At 38.4% G+C, this 19,822-nt stretch overlaps 2 protein-coding genes and 1 pseudogene across 2 annotated transcripts; 2 read left to right on the forward strand and 1 right to left on the reverse strand.

Annotated features, from left to right (window-relative positions):
* The first annotated feature begins 5,327 nt into the window (after positions 1 to 5,327).
* LOC129775848 (39S ribosomal protein L17, mitochondrial) lies at positions 5,328 to 6,063 on the forward strand. Its single transcript, XM_055780994.1, has one exon. It carries the CDS (start codon positions 5,445 to 5,447, stop codon positions 6,021 to 6,023), a length of 579 nt encoding a protein of 192 aa, XP_055636969.1. The 5' UTR covers positions 5,328 to 5,444; the 3' UTR covers positions 6,024 to 6,063.
* Positions 6,064 to 6,073: 10 nt separating this feature from the next.
* LOC129775847 (cytochrome P450 4C1-like) lies at positions 6,074 to 8,016 on the reverse strand. The gene is made up of 2 exons (XM_055780993.1): positions 7,328 to 8,016; positions 6,074 to 7,267 (listed from the first exon to the last, which is right to left on the reverse strand). The coding sequence occupies exons 1-2, from the start codon at positions 7,960 to 7,962 to the stop codon at positions 6,367 to 6,369; spliced, it is 1,536 nt and encodes a 511-aa protein (XP_055636968.1). The 5' UTR covers positions 7,963 to 8,016; the 3' UTR covers positions 6,074 to 6,366.
* A 3,697-nt stretch (positions 8,017 to 11,713) lies between these two features.
* Positions 11,714 to 11,844, forward strand: LOC129780866 (U4 spliceosomal RNA; annotated as a pseudogene).
* Positions 11,845 to 19,822: the final 7,978 nt, after the last annotated feature.

Consider the following 19,822-nt stretch of genomic DNA (forward strand, 5'->3'; position numbering starts at 1 on the left):
GGAGCTTTGCTAGTGGGTATATGAAAGGGTCACTACCGGCGGGTTTGTGCCGTACTGCTCTAAGTTCCATTCGCTTTGGTGGAATTAGTCGTTGGCGACCCATTAGGATTGAGTGATAGCGATACGCTGTGGATATCCATGCATATCGTTTCCCGGCGACTGCTGCTTTAGCTGGAGACTCACCTGAACGTGCGGGTTGTGAGACACAACAGCTAGTTCGATTGAAACCGGCCCAGCGTATGTATATGTTGGTGTGGACCGCTGTGTAGCATAAAAATTAGACCTGATAGCTTATTCAATGTTTATTGTAATTGTCATTGTTATATAACGCATTTAATTAAACTTGAGATTTTGAAGTTTATTCCAATAAATGTGAACAAAGAATATATTGCGCAACTGTGTATTAAGTTTATGAGCTTGGAAATGATAATTGGCTAGATAAACCGTTGATTGAGTGAATATGGCCCTAGCTCTTTCACAAAAACGGAACTGTGATAACTCAATTTGTTTATTTCAGCTTTGAAGTTTTGGTTGTAACTCAAACCATGTCATTAAAACAAATTATTGAAGCAAATAAACTAATGTCCTCTAGAGACAATATGTATTTAGACCACTGGAAATGCTCCAGAATTTGAAGTAAAAGTCGCTTTGTTGTTGGATTGATTCCATATGCTTGTGGATTTTCTGCTTGGAAAATCGAAAAAAGGCAAGTGAAAAAAAGCGCTTTAGATCGTGCGTTTGTCGATGTTTCATTCCATTCCATTCTACACGCAAACGACCTAGCCCAAGGATGCCAGATATGATAACATGTCTCCATTTTATAAACGACTAGCTGACCCGGCAAACTTCGTTCCGCCCAACATTTGTTTTTTGTTATCAATACCTTCAAACATTCACATTTTCTTACTATGAGTAAATTCATGGGTCCAATCGCAGAACCGTTCATTGATTGATCTTTTAATCGACCTAGTTTAATTTACCTTTTTTACTATAAAATTCATAGTATTTCTAACAAAACTCATCATTATAATATCAGATTATTTACAGGCACAATTCTCGTTCAAGACTTTTCAACTACTTGCAAATAACATGTTCTTCGTTACATGGAATAAATGTTTTATACAGATAATATAATAGAATAAAGACATCGTTAAATTCCTTCCTCTTATCAACACACCCGGCGATCCTTTTTTTTTGGTATCCATTCCAGTTTCGAACAAAGATCAATTTCGCTAGCGCAGACATCAAATGGACTAACAGCCCTTGTCACTATGTAATTGTAGAACATATGGGAATTTAATTTTCCGAATTTTTCCTTTTTCTCTTAGAGTTTTCCGAAAATTTTCAATTGTCATGTTTGGTTGGAATATTTTTGGTTGAAATATGTGTACTATTTTTATGGGACCTAGTCTCCATTGCAGAGGAGATCATACCATTATAGAAACATTTCTCATACCCAAAAACCCTCACATTCCAAATTGTGCTTGATTAGTTCTCGTGTTTCATTTGTATGGCAGCCACCCCTTAGAGAGGGAAGGGGGAGGGTGGTGTAGAGTCTAATCACCATAGAAACATTTATTGCACACTTAAACCTCCATATCCCTAATTTGGTTTCATTTACTTGATTAACTCTCGAGTAATGCAGAAATTTGTGTTTCATTTGTATGGCAGCCCCTCTTTAGAGAGGGGAGTGGAGAGTCTGACCATCATAGAAACATTTATTGCACCCTTAAACCTCAATATGCCCAATTTGGTTTCATTTGCTTGATTGATTCTCGGGTAATACAGAAATTTGTGTTTCATTCGTATGACAGACCCCCCCCCTTTGAGATGGGGGAGGCGAGTCTAACTACCATAGAATCATTTATTGTACCCTAAAACCTCCATATACCAAATTTTGTTTCATTTGCTTGATTAAGTCCCGAGTAATGTAGAAATTTGTGTTTAATTTGTGTGGCAGCCCTCCTTAGAGAGGGAGAAGGGATCTCAAACTATCACGAAAACCTTCCCCGGCCTCAAAAACTCCTATATACCTATTTTCTTGTTAATCGGTTCAGTAGTTTCCGAGTCCATAAGAATCAGACAGACAGACAGACAGACAAAAATCCATTTATATATATATATATATATATATATATATATATATATATATATATATATATATATATATATATATATATATATATATATATATATATATATATATATATATATATATATATATATATATATATATATATATATATATATATATATATATATATATATATATATATATTGTATGCAATATTTTTCTCAAAAAAGCTTCAACCGAGCCTCTAATCATGCTTGCCGTATTCTAAACAAACACACACACATCAAATTCTAGAGCCCGTTTTGTTTTTTGGGTATATATACCGGTGTAACGATACGGTGTTGAAAACAAATCATTTCAACTCTGTTTCGGAGCGCGTTGATTCGTTCGGGCGTTGGTGTTTGAAGGAGTGAGACTTCCACTGGATGCGAAACAAAAAGTTGTACATCAGCACCGCGTTGCGTTCTGAAGACTGTCGTGAATGAAAGAACTTTCCCGTAAACGACCCCGCAGTAGTCAGAATTTCATGGAAATAATATCTCTTCACAGTAAGTCAAATGTATTCAAAATAAAGACATGTCTTCAAACCTGGCATCCCTGGTTACAAGGTGCAGCCGGTTGGACAATACGATTGCTAGTAGAGATGTCGGTTAATCGTTCGATTATTTCAAATAATCTTATACGGTAGAACCTCGATGATATGCGGTGCGTATTATTCGCGACAGCGAGTTCCATAATAAATCTAAAAGTCTCCCCTGAATTTTTCAGTGAGTGGTAAGATCCTGCTCTTTTTTTGGTCATGGCTTTCACAATATCTGACCAGTGGTGTACATGATATTATAAATGGACAGTTTAATGATTCCTGTATTGATAAAACATAGCTTTCATGCTGAAAAATCTTCTTTTTGTGTTTGCACCTCATTTTTAGTTCTTTGTTGCGTTATCCGCGATTTTCGTTATTTGAGGTGACCTTGCCAGACTATTCCTATTATAATATTATAATCGAGTAGTTTGGTATTGAAAACAAATCAAAATATAAATACATCCGAATACTTAGGAGCGATTATTCCGATAAATAAAACAAGACACTCTTTCCAAGAGCATCGTCATTTGACAATGTGGAAGATAGATCAGAGCCCCATCTATCGGTTTCTATAGCAAAACCAAAATTGCAGTTTTTTTGCAATTGCAGTTGAGTAATTAACTACAGAAAAAGTTGATGAAGAAAAATCGGTCAAGTCACTTACACCCCTTTGCTTTTGAACCCCTCAATTATTCGAATGGATTGATTATTGTGAACTGCCCCGACGTTTAATACATAATCGATCAAAAGAAAAATCATGTATGCTATGTGAAACCATTCAACAGTAAATCATATTAGATAATAAATGAGGACATATCTATTTATATAAAAATCTAGTGTCATGGTGTTTGTTACCGAACTCCTCCAAAACGGCTCGACCGATTTTGATGAAGTTATGCACACAACTTGGTAGGCATGAGAATAGGTTGTAAACTATACATGATACCGCTAGGATACCGGTTACCATATATTTAATAACTATGGAGAACTATTTTTACGAGTTTTAACTGCTCAAGAATTATATTCCAGATAGCCGAGTGAGATAGCTACAGCTCGATAGTCCAAACAACCGGAGCTCGAACCAAAACAAAAGTCGTGTTAGGTGCACATATAAGTTGTGTAACTAATTTGCATACATTTGCATTTTGCTTCCATTTTTGCATGTACAGTAAGTTATCTCTAATTCGACATTTAGCTAATTGGATAGATCCACATTATGGCACCAGCTTGAAAGTCGTCACCAGACGTCGACACTGTACTGTAGGGTTTATTATAATCTATATTCTACACAATTTCTATCAATCTTGATAGGTGCGTATATTGATGCGTATATTCACACTTGTGAGTGTTGACCCTTGGTTGAACGGACTTGAGACTTGACAGATGAAATGGACGACCGTGAGTTATGGTGATAATTAGAGAATTGTTTGAGAATCGGCTGTGATGAACATTATATGTACTACTGTCATCGCGAATGTCCAATTACAAGTCACAATCGCTTCTGATGTAACCCTGAGTGGTGCATCGATATGTCGAATTAGATGTAACTCACTGTGCCACAAAAATACAGTTATTCTATTTACGTTGGTCTCAGGTCCAGGGGAGCCAAATTATTTTGTCAAATGTGTTACGAAAAAATGTCTTCACAATCATATCGGACGAAACTAAAATTCATAACTTACTATTGAACAAAGTTTGATAGCTCATTCAACGTTTCTTCTAATTGAGGTGCTCAGAAGGCAAGGGGTGTAAGTGACTTGATCGATTTCTCTTCATCAACTTTTTATTTAGTTAATAACCCAACTGCAAAAACCTTCCAATTCAAGTTTGCTATAGAATACGATAGATGAGGCTCGAGAAATCGATTAAATGACTTACACCCCTTTCATTCTAAGCTCCTCAATTGGTATTGTTATATAGTGCATTTCATTATACTTACCTTGATGTTTTGAAGTTTATTTGAATAAATGTGAATAAAGAATATATTTCGCAACTGAGAAATAATTTTTACGAGTTTAGAAATGATAATTGGCTTGCTAGACTGTTGATTGAGCGAATATAGCCCCAGTTCTTCCTCAAAAACAAAACGGTGAAAGCTCAATTTGTTTGTTTCAGCTTTGAATTTTTGATTGTAACTCAAACTATATCCATAAAACAAATTATTGAAACGGTATGTAACCGGTAAACCTTCGATTTGTGAAATAGCCATTTAAAAAATCTAAGTTTATCTATTGTATAATATAGGCCGAAAATAATAAGAATACGATGTCACAATCATTTGGATCATGCTATCATACTGAAATGTCTCCATATACTGGTCGGACTCGATTATATATAATCGCAATTTCACTTTCAACGTTAATTTTCGAATCCAATACATAATCGAATCACAAAAAAGCTATTTTTCTATTAATGTTTGACATTCATACATAAATGAAAAAATTGTTTCCTTGAGATTCGATCGACCTGTATTTCATAATGCCTTCAAAATGTCCTTCACAAAATAAAATGTCTTCACAGTAAGTCAAAAGTCTTTAAAATGAAGCATGTCTTCAAACCTGGCATCTCTAATCAGGTCTCCGATTTTTTTTTACAGCTTTACCAGTCTACCCCACAGCTACTATCGGTGGTATCGATATTTTGTTTTTCGATAAATTTGACATTTGTTTTGTTTTTCAGCAATGTGTTGTGATTGTGATTGAATAACCATCCCGTTTTCTTCTGCATATTATCTAAAATTTAGGAAGATTGGGCCTGAGTTGAACAGTGTACAATATTTCCTACACCATGAACCAAGCAGAAGTTGCGAAACTGATGTCACAGCTAAAAATTGCGGTTCGTCCGCGTCATCGCAACCTCAAAAACATCGAAGGCCCGGAAGGCCGGCTTGACAAACTTCGCAAAACGGTGACCGCTCTTATCAAACACGAACGAATCGAGCTGAACTATCAACGAGCTGACGAGGCACGGGGTTATGCGGAGCGGCTGATATCCGATGCTATTCGATACGGGGACTGCCACAAGCCGACAATGGAGATGGCTGATTTCTGGCTGCTGGAGAAACAATTGGTGCACAAGTTGTATAAAGTGCTAGCACCCCGATTCCAGGAGTACAAAGTTTCCGCTACAAGGATGTACAAAGCACCTAAGGAATATCCAGGATGGTACCGGAAGCGGGCAGTGCTGGAGTTAAGGGGAAACCCCTACCCACCATTGGTGCAGAACCTTAGCCAGAATCGCAATCTGCTTCACAATGTGTTGCTGGACGAGGCGCGGAAGGAGTTTCGAAAAGAAAAATATGCAGAAATTGCGGCCAAAATTGGCGAAAATAGTAATGAAGTGAATGAAGCGCATGCGAGCAAATAATTATGTCGAATAAATGGTCGTTAGATGTTAAAACATTAAATGATGTTTCTGTCATTTATTATTAATGTTATTAATGATGCAAATTCTCTAATAATCTATGGGATAAACAAAGTATTCTCCCTAAATATTAAGGAAAATTGAAGGGTACATCGAAGCTAATTTATACAGAAAATTCGTTATTCTATTTTGGATCAGAGGGTTTCGACTCGCTCAACTTTAACACTGATCACAAGTAATCTCTCCCTTATCTACGTTTGTTCTTTTACATGACTGGTCAGAATAACATACAGATAAAAAATCAGCAGATAATATACGAACAGTTTTAAACATATGGAATAGACCTCTATCGCGGAATGATTTTCACGAATGCTCCATTGACGGGGCGAAGCGTCATATCTGTTTTCAACTGTACATTATTTTTCGGATGACACGGCAACAGTTGATAGTTCCCAAGAATTTTGACCAGCGTTGTCTTGACCTCCAGCAGGGCATACTTCTGCCCTACACAATTCCTAGCACCGGCACTGAACGGAATGTAACTGTAAGGGTGCCGTTTGCTACAATTTTCCTCGTTGAATCGCTCTGGATCGAACTTTTCCGGCTCGGGGAAAATCTCCGGATTGTTATGCATTGCGTAGATGAAAATTGCAATATCGACCCCTGCTGGGATTGCTTGGCCATCGATAATCATATCGCCGGTAGATTTGCGTCCTATTATCGGCACGGATGGATGAATCCGGAGGACTTCCTTTATTGTCATGTCCAAATATTTGAGCTCCTGTAGCATACTGTAAGTCAGTTCGATGGTTTTAAAATTTTCCCCGAGCACAAGCACCATTTCCTCGTACAGCTTCCGTTGCACTTCCGGATTTTGCGCAATGTGATACGCGCTGAAGCTAATGCAGGAAGTCGTTGTGTCATGACCGGCAAACATGAATGTGTCCACCTCTTCACGGATATCTGTTTCGTTTAGCCGGTGTCCTTCTACGGAAACATTCAAAAGTAATTCAAGCAGGGTCATCTTGCGTTTGCCGTAGATATCGGTTTCATCCATTTTTTCCAGGGTTGTTTTTCGCAATTGTTCATCTTCGAGCTGATGTTTCCTGGCAAGGATTACTGAATTGGTGAACTCGTGCAGTATGGAAAGCGCTGCCTTCTGACGTTGAGCTGCTTTTGAAAGTTGGAACAGTATCTTATACTCGTTTCCTAAACTGAACAGTCTTCGGAAAATTATTTCAGACATCCTGCAAATATATAACAAATGCTAACTAGTGTTGGGCATAACATCATACGACTGCACTTACTCTTTAACCGCCTTCACGTACGAGGAGCTGGGGCTATCCTGAGCATTTAATTTCACTCCCATTGCGGACTCCGATATAATATCCAAAGCACAGAGCGTTATATACTTGTAAATATCGAAATCGCCCTTCTCCGATTGCTGCTGTAGCTTTTCGACCAACACTTCTGTTTGCCGATTGAATATCGCAAGAAATTCCTCCAATATTTTGAAGTGAAACGTAGGCGTGATAATTTTTCTGCGCAGCGCCCACTTCTTCCCCAGTGCCGTTATCAATCCTTCATTCACCCATGGTTTCATGAAATCGTAGATGAGCGATTTCTGAATCGTTTTTGCGCCGATCACCTGCTCCACCATTGCGGCACTGGTGATCTGCAGGGCAGGCTTGTTGAACAGACCTTGAGCGATCAAATCGTTTCCGAAAATGTGATGAAATTCCTTCATCCTTGCGAAAATCGCGGGCGGCGAAGAATCGCGCTTGAATAGAAGCGAGTTGCCCAGCACGGGAACCGCTGGAATCGTGTGGAGTTTGGAGAGTTTCTTCTGGAGCGCCCGAACGACCAGCATGTTCTTCGCGACAGTCAACACTACCCATGTTGTGACGATCGCGATGAGCGATATAATCAGGAGGATGAACATTTTTACGTTATTTGCGCGTTGTACTCTCGATTATAGCGCGACCGAAAGGTGAAGCAGTTGATACTAAACTAGATTGAGAAATTGTCCGGAAGACATCTATTTAAGCTTGTTGCTTATTGGTATGGGTCGGAGTAACGATTGTGGCACGTCTTTGTGGCTGAGTCAGGCTATAATATGTTGAAATTATGTATACGCCGAAATGTTGTTTACAGAAGTCTCGTGAGAGTAAAAGCTGTATCCATGTTGCACGACTCGATTCTGTTCAAGTGCGAATCCTCGCCATCCACGATAAAAAAATGACGGAATTTCAACATCTTTTGGGCAACGATTCAATTGCGTGAGAATTGTTGAACAAGCCTACCCCAAATAACTTAAGAGATTTGAGATTTAAAAGCATCTTTGTTCTTCAGTATATTTTTGCGCTTATTTACTCAATAATCCAGGGTAAATTAAAGATTGGGGAGAAAAAAAACCCACCTTTCTGAATGCTCTAGTTCAGCGCATCTGTGTCAAATCAGGTATTCAAATGTTTTGAAACATGAATAAAATTGCCTTTTTCATAATTTAGAGTAGTTTTATAGTATATTTTTGCAGATTCACATGCTTTAACCCTTTAACTACGCAGTATGCTCCGTCGGTGGCTACCGCTGAGTACTGCGCCGAAGGGTATGCATATCGCTCTGGTGTTATCGATGTGCAGTATCATCCTGATGTCGTTTAAAGACAACGCTCGTACACACAGGTCATCGCACGGGTGTCGTCTATAGACGACACTCGTAGTGAAAGGGTTAAAGGGTTAAAAATCCACCTTCTATTGATGTCAATACGCCCTCTTATTTGAGCTAACTTTCAATCAATCACCAGATGATTATTTGGTGTCCTTCGTGCATAGCAGAAACAAAATTTCTCTGTGTTGAGGTGAACACTTTTAAAATGTCCAAGAAAAGGAAATATTCTGAAGAATGCCTATACTATGCATGGATCAATATGATGACAGTAAACTCAAGCAACGAAAAATGCAATACTACTGGAAGTTCGAATTGTGTTTTCTAAAACTGGACAAACCATGATCATTTTCCGTACAAACCATGATCAGAGGTGGACAATTCATGATCATAATTTCTCTTTGAGGAAAATCGTTAAAAACATAAAAATTCGAATAATTTCAACGCTTTACGGTAGTATTAGCAACTAGTCTAGTTACTAGAGACTCGGGGCTTTTCAACAAACCCAAACTCGTCTTCATTATATGTGATTTTCATAAAGAAAAATCAATTTGCATTTATTAGTTGCATGAAAACACCCAAAATCGGACAAACCAAGATTATTTACCCTAGATACAATCTATATATATAAAAATGGATTTCTGTCGGTCTGTCTGCCTGTCTGTCTGTCTGATTCTTATGGACTCGGTAACTACTGAACCGATCAACAAGAAAATTGGTATGTAAGGGTTTTTGGGGAAGGTTTTCGTGATAGTTTGAGACCCCTTCTCCCTCTCAAAGGGGGGCTGCCATACAAATGAAACACAATTTTCTGCATTGCACGAGAATTAATCAAGCAAATTAAACCAAATTAGGCATATTGAAATTTTAGGATGCAATAAATGTTTCTATGATGGTTAGACTCTCCACCCCCCTCTCTAAGAGTGGGCTGCCATACAAATTAAACACAAATTTCTACATTACTCGGGAATTAATCAAGAAAATGAAACCAAAAACCAAAAAAAAACCAACCATATGCCTAGGAGGTTTTAGGGCGCAATAAATGTTTCTATGGTGTTCAGACTCTCTATCCCCCTCTCTAAGAGGAGGCTGCCATACAAATGGTACACAAATTTCTGCATTACAGGAGAATTAATCAGGAAAATGAAACCAAATAAGGTATATAGAAGTTTTAGGATGCAATAAATGTTTCTATGATGGTTAGACTCTCCACCCCCCTCTCTAAGGGTGGGCTGCTATACAAATTAAACACAAATTTCTACATTACTCGGGAATTAATCAAGAAAATGAAACCAAATTAGGCATATGGAAGTTTTAGGGTGCAATGAATGTTTCTATGATGGTTAGACACTCCTCACGCTCTCTAAGGGTAGGCTTTCTTACAAATGAAACACAAATTTCTGCATAACTCGAATACTAATCAAGCAAATGGAGGCAAATTTAGCATGTGAAGGTTTAATGGTGCAATGAATGTTTCTATGATGGTTAGACACTCCTCACGCTCTCTAAGGGTAGGCTTTCTTACAAATGAAACACAAATTTCTGCATAACTCGAATACTAATCAAGCAAATGGAGGCAAATTTAGCATGTGAAGGTTTTAGGGTGCAATAAATGTTTCTATGATGGTTATACTTATGACAGACATACAGCTGTACTACCGTTGTACTTCGAAAATTGTATGTCTGTCACCATGTACAGCGCTAGAACCATGCAAGCAACTCGGTACAATCGCTGTACCTGTACCGCTGTACATTTTACCGCTGTACATGGCTACAGTTGTACTGTGCGCAGCGCCACAAATGGTTAGTGGTGGGTAGCATGAACAAACTGAATCAACTTGGTACACTTGGTAAATATTCTTTTCATTGACTTTCTCTTGAGTTAATAACTCAGATTGGAAACTTGTTTGTTGTGTTTGATAGTTTAGACACTAAATAAAAACCTTTTTCATTGAAATATGTGGTGAAAATTGGAAAAATTTCTGATTGTCAGTTTGACATACGGTACAATGTACAACCAAAGTATGTCTGTCATGGTACGATAGTACCTGTACAACGCTGTACTCTTACAGCGCAAGTACAGCTGTATGTCTGTCCCTGGTATTAGACTCTCCACCCTTTTTAAGGGGGGGGGGATTATCTTTTGGATATGAGAAATGTTTCTATAATGGTACAACATCCCTCCCTAATATTTTTACCCATATTTCAACCAAAAATATTCCAACCGAACATGACAATTGAAAATTTTCGGAAAACTCTGAAGGAAAAAGGGAAAATTCGGAAAATTCAATTCCCATATGAACATATGAAACTATGAACAATTACATAGTGACAAGTACTGTTAGTCCATTTGATGTTTGCGCTAGCAAAATTGATCTTTGTTTGAAGTTAAAAAAGGATATGAGTGTGATGAAACGCTCTTTTTCTATCTATAGCAAAAAAAAAAGGATCGCCGGATGTGTTGAAAAGAGCAGAAATCGAGGATGGAATTGTTCGATTTAGGGCTGTCTTTATTCCATCATATTTTCTGTATAAAACATTATTCCATGTAACGGAGAAACATGTTATTTGCAAGTGATTGAAAATTCTTGAACAAGAATTGTGTCTGAAAATAATCTGATATTATAATGATGAGTTTTGTTAGAAATACTAGGAATTTTATAGCAATAGGTAAATTCAACGAGGTCGAATAGAAGATCAATCAATGAACAGTTCTGCGATTGGACCCATGAACTTACTCATAGTAAGAAAACGTGAATGTTTGAAGGTATTGATAACAAAAAACAAATTTTGGGCGGGAAGTTTGCCCGGTCAGCTAGTCATCGATATAACGCGTTGTATAAGTGCGATCGGATGGCGTTAGAAAGAAAATTTATTGTACTACAGGGTCTTTCAGATGAAACTAGTGATGAAACGGATAGTGGTGTGGCTGGATACCGGATACCGTATACCTCTTTATTAGCAAATACAAAATTAAGAGAAACGGTAAATTACATGGTGCAAATAAAGCTTTAAATGTAAGAAAGAAATAAACGCAGTGGCGATATCGTAACCAACGAGATTTCAGCGAGGTGCGATTATTGCTAATTGAAAAAAACCTATTTTATAGTGTATCATGTTTTCTAGAAGGAATTTGGAACATTTTTTATCTGATAATGGTTTTGTATTATAATAAATAAATTTTTGTAAGTGTATTGAGATAATTCTAATACTGGCCGAGTAATAGTGAGAGTTACATGCAATCAGCAATCAATTATTTTCATTGAGATTGAGAACAAACATACAACTGTCTTCCGGCCGGATAGCAAATATCGTTGGATAGACCGGATACCGGATAGTTACCGGATATCCGTTTCATCTCTAGATTAAACGCTCAAGCAACAAATTTTAATACCTTCTACAACAGTGAACCGATTTTTATTTAAAAAAACGAAAATTAATCTTATTTTAGGACATTTTCGATGCGACCACGCCTTTTTTTGGATAACGCGTTTCAAACGGTGAATAAAATTCCTCATGCACAACTTTAACATTACGACTTCGATGCTGTTGAAAATCCGAGTTATTTCTCTATAAGGGGGGACCCCTGTCTGAAAGGTCAAAAAATAATGAATTTTTGTGATTTTTTTTCGAATGTTAGGAATAAAGGGAAGTGTTCGGGTATTTTATTTATTGTTTAAGGTATGTTTGAAGATGTATCTTCCATTTTTTGAGTGCACGAATAATGATTATTACGCTGTTGACAGTTGGATGCGTAGTTGCTGTCTGGAAATCGGTACCTTGTTGGTGGTATCGGTTCAGAAGGAACGGGGTGTCGCAGAACGAATTGCAATAATTATTTTGAAACTTTAGGACAACACCTAAAACGTTACATAGGGTTTTTCCAAAAATCGAAAAATCGCCAAAATGGCGACAATTTTTATTGAAAATGAGTCAATTTTCATGGGAAATCGCTATTAAGAAGCTCATAAAAAATCGAAAAAAAATAGATATCAAAAACGGCTATGTAACACTTTAGATAATTCATGTTTACATGCTGATAAAATAATTCTGCCAAATTGGTCGAATAGATCCTGAAATATCGATACCACCAGCTGAAAAATATGGTTTCGAGAAAAGGTGAGGTGACCCAATAGTTTTTGCTGTAACTTTTCAACGAGGTAAAATATCGAAAAATCCTTGCGACACAACTTTTCTGAGTGCATAAGCTTACTAAATGCAAGAGAAAAAAAAATCGATTTTTACACCGTTCCAGACCGGGGTTCCACCTTAAGTTCCTCTAAATTTTGTGGCTTACTAACATTGCAAAGGCCCTTCACGCAACGGCTCTTCACGTACCCCCAGGCGAAGTAATCGTCGACAAGAAATGTTGAAATTCTTACCATAACAGGATGAAGTTTCATTAAGGCTTCGGTTGCTCGAGTAATACGATTTCACTAAACATACACGTTCTTGTAAATTGTACATATTGACACTAGAAACCATCCGATCAGACTGAACGAGTAGCCGAATATTATCGTCCCGAAGTGGGGAATGCAGTGTTACCATCGACGGAGCGAAAAAAAATTATAAGGAGCTATTCGATTTTTTTTTGCGTGGGCGTTTAATCTGAAAGACCCTTTAAATACGCTAAGCACAGCTCTCAGACAGTTTTGTAATTGCTTGACAAATTGCTCAAACAAAGAGCTAAACTAATGAATATTGTATTCATTAAATGGAATAAATTTTATTTGCAAGCAGACTTTTAAATGATTTTATTGGACTATTCGTAACATGAACCTTGTTCTTCTTCTTTCTTCTTCAATGGCACTAACGTTCCTAGAGGAACTGCGCCGTCTCAACGTAGTACTACTTGCGTCATTTTTATTAGTACTTAGTTGAGATTTCTATGCCAAATAACACGCCTTGAATGCATTTTGAGTGGCAAGCTCTAGAATACGCGTGATCACAGTGCAAGTCGGAGGAAATTTCTTTGACGAAAAATTCCCCCGACCAGAACGGGAATCGAACCCGAACACCCGGCATGTTAGTTATGACGCTAACCACTCGGCCAAGGGAGCACATGAACCTTGTTACCTGAATTGTATTATTGGCCATGTTCATTCAGGGCTTCTGTGTCATCCGGATATGGGCTTTCAACTTCCTGATGTCCTCGATTATCTCGACGATTGTATAGTGGGATACTTTTACGGGAGACGACGAAATGTGTTGTATTACAAGGTCAATTACAGTTCTCACCTTGGGGAGATGATTTGTCCTCTCAAAACATGGACTTATGGATTTCTAAAATCAATTAATATTTACAACCCCAATTTAAGGCGGTTCGTAGAACTAACTTTTTCTGAAATTTTGTACAGTCGATGTAGGTACCCGCAAGGACTCAAAATTTGCTAAAAAGTCAATTTTAAAGAAAGTGGCGTTCATGGGGTTTCTCAAACAAACGATTCAAATACGCCTTGTGTTACAATTTTACATTTAGAATTTCGAAAATGCAAACCAGGCGACTGTAAATATAGTGGAGTTTATGATCCTGATACTCCCACTTTTTCTCCGATGTTTCTAATCTAGCTAGAGGAATTTCGCTGCCTCAACGTAGTTTTACTTGCGTAGTTTTATTAGAGCACTTAGGAGGTTGAGTGACGACGATCCCAGAAAGAGGGAAGCTTTAGCTTCCTTCCTTACAGCTCAGCGAGTTGCTAGAACGTGTGTATGGAAATCTGAGAAGGATAGTTGGGTAAAGTTCATTAGTGAAATAAATTCTGTACTTCCAGCTAAAAAGTTATGGCAGAGAATCAATTCACTTAGTGGGAGGACTCTCCAAGAGTCCATCAGGCTGGTAAACGGTAGTACCACTACCGATGATCCCGCTTGCACTGGTGAAATTCTTGCCGATTACTTTGCGGAAATGTCTTGTGAAATGTGTGGCTTCCTCTCGACTTCCCAACACACAACTCGGACAAGTATAACGAGGTTTATAGCCTATCCGAACTTGATTGGGCACTCAGTAGAGTGAAAGGGCTGGCATGCGGTGTGGACGATATAGGCTATCCCATGTTAAAGCACCTCCCAATCGCGGCGGAATGCTTGCTGCTGCAAGTGTATAACGACATATGGATGGATGGCACCATCCCTAGTGTGTGGAAGACTGGGATCGTAATACCTTTACCCAAGTCCAAAGAGAAAACATCTAGTGTCAGTGGCTATAGATCCATAACGCTACTCAGCTGCGTGGGGAAAGTGATGGAAAAGATGGTTAACAGAAGACTGACCGAGGCGCTGGAAAGAGAGAAGCTCTTGGACGAACGGCAGTTTGGGTTCCGCTCTGGTAGGGGAGTCGAAAGCTAGCTAGTAGAACTTGAAGTATGCCTCCATAAGCATTTCAAGCCCTCACATGTTTGCACCTGTGCCCTCTTAGACATTACTAAGGCTCACGACCAGGTGTGGCGGCGCCATATTCTGGCAACGCTTGCGAACTGGGGTTTTGCGGGAAGAATGATGGTATACCTTGCTAGCTTTCTAACCGACAGAACTTTCAAAGTAGCAGTTGGGGATCGCTTCTACAGCGAGAAAATTGCCGAAAACGGAGTTCCCCAAGGTGCAATCCTATCGGTCACTCTTTTCCTGGTAGCAATGAATTCGATTTTCGATTTCATCCCTCATGGAGTGAAGGTTATCTTCTATGCGGATGACATACTTCTAATATCATCAGGCTTAGTGCAAAGATTCTCATTCGGCATTCGATTTTTTTAGAATATTAGGCTGTCAAAAAAGTCCTGCGGTATTTTTTTTGAATTTTCATTTGTTCATAAAATTAGTTACAATCATCTGTTTTAAGTCAAATATGCGCCGTTTTGTTCGATGACTTGTTCCCAACGAGATGCCAACTTCATAATACTGTTATAGAAGCTTGCTTCCTTATTGGCAAAAAACTCGGATAAGATGTTTTTTTGCGCCAACGTGTGTGGCACCCATACATCGAGCTTCTTTGTGAATCCAAGCTTCTTCAAATGGTTAATAACGGTTTGATGACTTATCCCTAGCTCTTGGCCGATGCTATGGCTGCTACTATGCCGGTCTTTCTCGGCTAATTCAGCGATTTTGTCGCAATTTTCGACGACAGGCCTTCCGGAGCGTGGCGCATCTTCGACGACCTCTACACCAGAACGAAAACGTTGAAACCATCGTTGTGCGGTGGAAATGGAAACTGTATCGGGTCCATAAACTGCCCAAATTTTATTGGCCGCTTGAGATGCATTTTTGCCTTTGTCATAGTAGTACTGTAAAATATGTCGGATTTTCTCTTTATTTTGCTCCATATTTGCGACACTATAACTCACGAACGACTTAACCAAACAAAACACTGTCAAGGACTATATTATAGTCCAACAACTTTCCAACAAGCTATAGTATGACTCGATACAACTAGAACTAGAACTACGCGCTTACAACGACACCTCGCGGAAATACCGCAGGACTTTTTTGACAGCCTAATATTTGCAATGTCGCGGCATTCGTTCGTTAAGGTTTAAGTAATATTATCCTGAATTACTTTACATAAACATAAGTATGTTTTGAAACACACACATGATCAAATCACCCCACAGACCGTCCAAATCACCCTACATCAAATTTTAATGTTCAAGAATCATCTTTTTATTTTATTATATTTTTGGTAGTTTGAAGATATCAAGCTTGATTATTCATTATTGATTGAGAGGAAACAAGTGTAGCTCAGTGTACACTTTTTTTTATTTACACCGTATTGGTTTGGAAATATAAGGCGATTTGCTTAGGCGGTCCAAATTGCCCCCGCTTATCCAGTTGTTTACTTCTCACGATTGCATACGATTCGTGTGGCCACACTATCGCGCTTAGCCATATGTACTGTCTTCGCCGTCTGAAAGCGCAGGTCACATGTTGTTAAAAGTTGCATCATTAGAATCGCGGCTTTACTCACAATGGTTAACTACTTTTTTCGTTGAACAAGTCTCTATGATTATATTTACCGTTCTACTTCTATTGAACATTGTGGTACATTTGGTACATTTCACTCGAAATATAATACTGAGAGGTTTGCATGCTCGAGAAAGAGAAAAGGCAGACAGCCTATCCAGAACCAGTCATCTCCTCAATTCTGAAAGCTGTCTGACACACTGCCTGACTGCCTGACTGACGCCACGAGACGCCAAAAACAAATAATTTGAACTACCGTATACATTTCGACGCTTTCGCGAACTGTCATTCGCAAGTGGATCATCAATGGTATCACCCTCCGGTTTACGGACCCAACATTATGTATTTATGTGTACAATACGCGAATTGTGTTGGCGTACGACGCAATCAAACAAATTTTGGTATGAGTGGGTACCACCCAACGCTACCCGCAGACTGACTAGCATTAGTACGAATTCATCGTCTGGCCCCAGTCCAATTTGGCAAATATCTTTCTTCGAATAAAATCTCTTCTTCTTCTTCTTTGATAGCACTCAAAGGAAAAGGAGCTTCGCCATCTCAATGTGGTATTAATTGCGTCATTTTAAAGTAGTACTTTGCTGCAATTTACATGGCAAATAACCCGTCTTGATAACCCGTTTCCTCGACGAAAGAACCCCGGCCAGAACGGGCCACAACATGTGTAACGTTAACCGCTCGACCATGGAAGCCATACGCAAATCAAATACGCATATAGTTAATCATAGGTTGACTTTCATCTTCACATTCAGTGTGGTTCCTTCTTGCTAGGGATATTTTTTATTCAATCACTGCAGTGAGATCTACGTGTTTTGGAAATCTTGTTTTGTTTCGATGGAACTCGTAAGCTGGTGTTTCTGTGAAATTTGATTTTGTTTACCATGACGACCAGATTTCGGATAGGACAAGTAAAATAGAAACAAGAATTATTCCTAAGTGTTTCATGCTAAAAACTCAATTGCCTCGATCTTAATCATGTCATTTCTTGTTGAGAGATAACTTGAAATTTCCAACCTTCCTTTCCCTTTATTTATATTGCATGTTTCGCTTAAAAAACTCCATTGCCTACGAAGGTCGCTTATTGCCGAGGACTCTTCAATTCCCAAAAGATGTCAAAACATTTCATCTGAATAAACTAACGGGAAGAACAAATTATAACAAATAATTACCTTCGTTCACGTCGCCTTCGTTTAATTATTTTTTTTTATCTTCAACCGGAACAACAGAGGTAAGCTACCATTCGTTGGTTAATATAACAACTGATGCGAAGGTAAAAGACCATGGTGGTGGCCAGTTGCTGGTAATTACAGTTTAATTGTATTAGCGTGCAAATGAAATTTATATATGTATTTATTGATCGGTTGTGCATCCCTCCTGCTCTGAATGAAATCAAAAGTTGCAAAGTTGCAGATTAAACTCGAGGACGCAATTTTGAAGTGATACAGATTAAATTCGGAGCAGGTTCACCCGCGGTTATTTGCCGATATTCGTTAGCGTGTTGAAGTCGCGTGGGCGAAGCCGGTTGAGTTCTGTAACGATGAAGTTTAATACGTTAAAACAGTTTGATGTAAGCGTACATATGTTTTTTTGATGAATAATGAATACACTGCTAGTGTAAGTCATTATCACTATTTACGAGTGGTTTTATATACAGGATGTTGCGATAGTACTTTTTAAATCTGCGAAAACGATGTTCGAAATAGGGACCAGACAAATGATTGAGATTTATTCGTGCTAATATGCTTCACGTTTTCAATATTTTGTAGCATGTTTTTTGTTTTATAGAATCATATCGTATTCAATGTTCATGGAAGCTTGCCACTATGTGCTCACAAATAGAATCTGGAATAGCATATGTAGAGGTGTGAGCTGGTGCATTGTAGTGCTGTTTTTACGGTGGTTAGATATCCCTCCCCCTTTCTTAGGAGGGGCTACCATACAAATGAAATACAATTTTCTGCATTACACGAGAATTATTCAAGCAAATGAAACTAAATTAGGCATACTGAAATTTAAGGGTGCAATAAATGTTTCTATGATGGTTAGACTCTCCACCTCCCTCTCTAAGGGGGGCTGCCATACAAATGAAACACAAATCTCTGCATTACTCGAGAATTAATCAAGCAAATAAAACCAAATTGTTTTACGGTGGTTAGATACTCTTGCCTCTTCTCTAAGGGCATCCGCACCAATGCGTTGTTACAGACAACGCCCTAGGGGGGGGGTTGCCATACAAATGAAACACAAATTTCTGCATTACTCGAGAATTATTCAAGCAAATGAAACCAAATTGGGCATATTGGTTGGACACTCCTCCCGTTCTCTTAGCGTGGGCTGTCATACAAATGAAACACAAAGTTCTGCATAACTCGAAAACTAATCAAGCAAATGGAGCCACATTTGGCATGCAAAGGTTTTACGGGGCACGAAATGTTTCTATGGTGAATACACTCCTCCCCCCTCTCTAAGGGGGGCTGCCATACATACGAAACACAAACTTTTTTTTTTCTCTATTATAGTGACTTTCAACACATTTCGGCTGGTTCGTCACTTTTACTTCCATTTTTGGAAGAATGTCGGGAGTGAGAATCAAACTCGTGATCTCTGCGTGAGAAGTATGGATGTTACCACTACGCCAGATCGCCTCCAACACAAACTTATGCATAACTCGAGAACTAATCAAGGACAATTTTGGATGTGAGGGTTTTTGGGTGTGAGAAATGTTTCTATAATGGTATGACACCTCTTCCTCCTCTGGAATGGAGAGGGGGTTCCATAAAAATATTACACATATTTCAACCAAAAATATTCCAACCAAACATGACAATTGAAAATTTTCGGAAAACTTTGAAGTAAAAAGGGAAAATTCGTAAAATTAAATTCCCATATGTTCTACAATTACATAGTGACACGTGCTGTTAGTTCATTTGATGTTTGCGCTAGCGAAATTGATCTTTGTTCGAAACGGGAAATGGATTTCAATGTGATGAAACGCACTCCTATATCTTCTTCTATCTATACAAAAAAAGGATCGCCGGGTGTCTGAATAAGAGCAGAACTCGAGGAAGGAGTTGTCTGATTCAGGGCTGTCTTCATTCTATTATAGTTTTCGTATGAAATTTTTTTTCCATGTAACGGAGAAACATGTTATTTGCAAGTGGTTG

The sequence above is a fragment of the Toxorhynchites rutilus genome, chromosome 3 (assembly GCF_029784135.1).
Source record: "Toxorhynchites rutilus septentrionalis strain SRP chromosome 3, ASM2978413v1, whole genome shotgun sequence".
Taxonomy (NCBI): Eukaryota; Metazoa; Arthropoda; class Insecta; order Diptera; family Culicidae; genus Toxorhynchites; species Toxorhynchites rutilus.